Below are 5,000 nucleotides of genomic sequence, written 5' to 3' on the forward strand. Positions count from 1 at the left end.
TGAACAGCTAGCACATGCAACCCAGCCGGCTCTGTGCAGAACGAGGTCCTGCCAACTGTTGTAAGTAGCTTACATCTACGGTTCGGGTTCTAATAAAATATATTTTAACGAAATACAACATATATTCTGTACTATATTTATTGTTTAGTCATCTCTACACATCTTTTTAAACAGGGCTCCTGTGAGTGTCGTCCTTATGTGGAAGGTGTGGCCTGTGACAGGTGTAAACCTCTGTTCTGGAACCTGTCACCTGACACCGTCTACAGATGTTCCAGTAAGAGACATCTTTACACTTCCTGTTTTATCAAAAGGAGACATCTGTACACTTCCTGTTTTATCAAAAGGAGACATCTTCACACTTCCTGTTTCATCAAAAGGAGACATCTGTACACTTCCTGTTTTATCAAAAGGAGACATCTGTACACTTCCTGTTTTATCAAAAAGGAGTCTTCTTTACCCCTCCTGTTTTATCAAAAGGAGTCATCTGTACTCTTCCTGTTTTATCAAAAGGAGTCATCTGTACACTTCCTGTTTTATCAAAAGGAGTCATCTGTACACTTCCTGTTTTATCAAAAGGAGTCATCTGTACACTTCCTGTTTTATCAAAAGGAGTCATCTGTACACTTCCTGTTTTATCAAAAGGAAACATCTTTACACTACCTGTTTTATCAAAAGGAGACGTTGTGCTTGTTGTTGTGAATAACTTATGTAGTAAACTTTGGGTTGACCTGTTTCAAATGTGAGAAATTCAGTTTGGGTAGCAGTAGATTATACTACTTCCTATAGTAGCCCTACGGTGAAGTGAATGACAAAAATGCATTGTATTTTCTGTGTGTTCCTCCTTCTCCCAGACTGTGAATGCAACGTTGAAGGGACTGTGGCCGGTGTGGCAGAGTGTGCTCAGGTGATTTATTATTATTTATTTTTTCCTCAACGATTTAATTGTTTTGTTGACATAAAATATCTGGTAATACTGGCTAGCTACAGTAGAGTTCTGTCAAAGACTGGAATGGAAATACAATTCATTTAGACCACTACTTGTTTCAATTCAACGGTCGATTAAAAGTTTTTAGTTTTTTTTCTTCTCTGGCTCCTACAGAATAACGGCCAATGTTACTGTAAACCCAACGTGTGCAGTGGCACCTGCTCTGTGTGTAAAGACGGATACTTCAACCTGCAGAGTGGCAGCTTCTTCGGCTGTCAAGGTAACCCTTCGACTACTGTCCCACCAACTGAATGTTTCTCTGTCCAGAGGACCCCTGAACTACCCCCTCTTGTACAATCTACCAGTAGGCCTATGGTCTCATTAGTCTTCTCAAGTACCCCCTGTGGATTGGCCAGGTACCCCAGCGGTCCAAGTACCCCCTGTGGATAGGCCAAGTACCCCAGTGGTCCAAGTAACCCAGGGGTCCAAGTACCCCAGTGGTCCAAGTAACCCAGGGGTCCAAGTAACCCTGGGGTACAAGTAACCCAGGGGTCCAAGTAACCCAGGGGTACAAGTAACCCAGGGGTCCAAGTACCCCAGGGGTCCAAGTAACCCTGGGGTCCTAGTAACCCAGGGGTCCAAGTAACCCAGGAGTCCAAGTACCGCTGGTTGAGAACCACTGGCCTAAGGGAACCAGCAGGAATCAAACCCAGGTTTCCCGCTTGCCAACCCAACATCTTAACCATCAGATTAAGAGGATATCCTCATGGGTCGAGGGCAAAAGTTGGGCTTTACATGTCTCAAGCAGAGATACCTCGTCACGAGAGTGGAATTCCAAATCTCCTCTGTTACAATAACACCAGTCTGTTTTACTATAAATTAAATCTCCTCATTTATTTTAATAAACTATAAACTATAAAGGTTGTACTGCAGTATATCACGTCCTCTAGACGTGTTGGTGTGTACGTTGCAGGTTGTACTGCAGTATGTCACGTCCTCTAGACGTGTTGGTGTGTACGTTGCAGGTTGTACTGCAGTATGTCACGTCCTCTAGACGTGTTGGTGTGTACGTTGCAGGTTGTACTGCAGTATGTCACGTCCTCTAGACGTGTTGGTGTGTACGTTGCAGGTTGTACTGCAGTATGTCACGTCCTCTAGACGTGTTGGTGTGTACGTTGCAGGTTGTACTGCAGTATGTCACGTCCTCTAGACGTGTTGGTGTGTACGTTGCAGGTTGTACTGCAGTATGTCACGTCCTCTAGACGTGTTGGTGTGTACGTTGCAGGTTGTACTGCAGTATGTCACGTCCTCTAGACGTGTTGGTGTGTACGTTGCAGGTTGTACTGCAGTATGTCACGTCCTCTAGACGTGTTGGTGTGTATGTTGCAGGTTGTCAGTGTGATATTGGAGGATCAGCGGGTCAGTCCTGTGGGGAGAGGACCGGGAGGTGTCGTTGCAGACCCAACGTGGAGGGATCCAAGTGTAACATGTGAGTGAATAACGGGTGTAAAAACATTTAGTTTGTATCACAGATAGAAAAAAAGAAGAAGAGTCCATCGTCATTTCCTGATCACTTTTTTTCAGATATCTTTTTTTAAACCTCCCGAGAAACACACAATAACCAACAGGACGCTTTCTATTTTTAACTGAAAATCGTATTTTTAAACGCAAATGATTAAAAACCAGCATTCCATCTCCTTCCTAGGCCTCGTCCGGACCACTACTTTCCAGACCTGCACCACCTGAAGTTTGAGATAGAGGAGGGTACCATGCTGGACGGGCGGCCGGTGCGCTTCGGCTATAACCCCTTGGAGTTTGAAGGGTTCAGCTGGAGAGGGTACGCTCAGATGTCCTCCATCCAGGTGAGTCCTCTACACCACATCTATAGTAATAGTACATATATCTCTATAGCTCTGTCCGCCATTTTTCCACTGGCTCAGATCTCACACTGGGCCAGAAGCTGTTATTATGTTTACAAATGATGTGTCGTTTTATTGTCAGTAGTAGTAACTGAATTCGTACAGGAAGGAGTCGCTGAGACATCACCGTAAACATCCTCTGTGTTCTCGGTTATATTGATGACTAATGAAATGTCTTCACTACAACGTGTGTTAAACGTGTCTACCCCTTTTTGCATGTGCAACCATAACTTATTCTCCTGAATAAGTCTAAGGTTCAACAGGTCCATGTTTTATCTATAGTGTCCCTGTATAGCTTTCGTAGCTTAGTAGACAGCTTGCTTTATGCTTGAGTGATTACTGACTGAAGCTAGCGTGTTTGCATTGTGTGCTGCCTGTGTATTTTATGGACTGGGTGGGAGAGGTGTGTGCTAGGCATAGAGATGGATAGAGGGCACACTTATCACAAAGCCTGATTTAGAGGCAGCTGGGCGGAGGGTAGCCTAGTGGTTAGAGCATTGGACTTGTAACCGAAAGGTTGCAAGGTTGAATCCCCGAGCTGACAATGTACAAATCTGTCGTTCTGCCCCTGAACAAGGCAGTTAACCCACTGTTCCTAGGCCGTCATTGAAAATAAGAATTTGTTCTTAACTGACTTGCCTAGTTAAATAAAGGTAAAATAAAAAAAACATGGGCAGCGCCTTTGAAGGCCTTCACCATTTGTGGTCAACTGGGTGGGACTTCCTATGGGTTAAGTAGGGATCCCACAATTCCATCCAGGTCTGCAGGATGGATCAGCCAATGAATTATACTCCTTAGAAAAACATCCCAGGGCCTCCTGATTGGCGCAGCGGTTTTAAGGCACTGCATTGCAGGAATTGAGGCGTCACTACAGACCAGGGTTCGAGCCCAGGCTGTATCACAGCGGTCTAAGGCACTGCATCGGAGTGCTTGAGGCGTCACTACAGACCAGGGTTCGACCTTGGCTCGACCTTTGCCTGACAAGATTGAAATTGGGGAGAAAAAAGGGGTAAATTAAATGAATAATAACATACATCCCAGCACTGCAGGTAGCAGTGACAATAACGCAACAACAAATAGATACTTTAAAATAAAGCCCTCAATGGTTGCTGTCCCAGAAGTCGTCAATGGCAGAGATAGGATGTGTGGCCTCTTTTCATCTCTATGGTGCTTTATGGTTGGCTTTGGCTGCAGTGGTGCTGGTGTGGTATTAAGGAGGGGCTTTCTCTGCTTTGTTCCCTCTCTATACCTTCGTTTTGCCCTCCCCTCTCCTCCCTACCCTCTCCCCTCCTTTCCTCTCCTCTCCCATCCCATCCCCTCCCTCCCTACCCCCTCCTCTCCTCTCCTCCCCTCCCCTCTCCCCTCCCCTCCCATCCCATCCCCTCCCTACCCCCTCCTCTCCTCTCTTCCCCTCCCCTCTCCCCTCCCATCCCATCCCCTCCCTACCCCCTCCTCTCCTCTCCTCCCCTCCCCTCTCCCCTCCCATCCCCTCCCTACCCTCTCCCCTCCTCTCCCCCCCTCCCTCCTCTCCCCTCCTCTCCATCTCCTTTCCTCCTCCCTGCCCCCCACCCCTACGTGCCAGTCTAAGGTGGTGGTACAAGTCTCGGTCAGCTCTCCGGATCTGTTTCAAATAGTCTTGCGCTACGTGAATCGTGGTGGCCTGGACATGAGGGGCAGGGTGTCCGTCCTTGAAGACGGGAAGAACTTCATGTGTGGTAACTGTAAGTGTAAGACTCTGTACTATCCTAACCTTAGTGCACTAGATAGGGAAAAGGCCCTATGGGACGCAGGCTTAACCCTTCCTCTCCCAGCATCTCCTCCTCTTCCCTCTTCACGTTATGCTGCTCTCCTTTCGCTACTTCCCTCGCTCTCTTTTCCCCATGGATGGTCAGAGAGGCTGGATGTGGGTGTGGCCTCTCCCAGAGGCAGCTGGTGATTGGTTGGTATTGGCATGTAGAGGCAGGGTTTAGAGCTGGCTGTGGGTGAACTTCCTGTTGCGGTTCAAGGGTTTCTGAGGAACTGAAAACCCTAACCTCTGACCCCTCAACCTCCCAACCCCCATAGTCCTCTAACCTCCTATCCTATCACAGAGTTTTTAACTCAGACCTTATCATTTGCTATACCCCTTCTTTCTCTTCCTCCTCCACCTCTACTCA

General features: G+C 47.0%; 1 protein-coding gene across 1 annotated transcript in view; it reads left to right on the forward strand.

Annotated features, from left to right (window-relative positions):
• Positions 1-5,000, forward strand: part of LOC106566304 (laminin subunit alpha-5) — a 230,278-nt gene that overhangs the window by 119,381 nt on the left and 105,897 nt on the right. The window contains exons 17-23 of the mRNA XM_082959682.1: positions 8-60; positions 175-274; positions 852-904; positions 1,100-1,205; positions 2,315-2,414; positions 2,631-2,787; positions 4,427-4,565. Of these exons, the coding sequence (XP_082815808.1) occupies positions 8-60; positions 175-274; positions 852-904; positions 1,100-1,205; positions 2,315-2,414; positions 2,631-2,787; positions 4,427-4,565 (708 nt within the window). The remainder of the gene's footprint in view (positions 1-7; positions 61-174; positions 275-851; positions 905-1,099; positions 1,206-2,314; positions 2,415-2,630; positions 2,788-4,426; positions 4,566-5,000) is intronic.

Source organism: Salmo salar, chromosome 13 (genome assembly GCF_965601325.2).
Source record: "Salmo salar chromosome 13, fSalSal1, whole genome shotgun sequence".
Taxonomy (NCBI): Eukaryota; Metazoa; Chordata; class Actinopteri; order Salmoniformes; family Salmonidae; genus Salmo; species Salmo salar.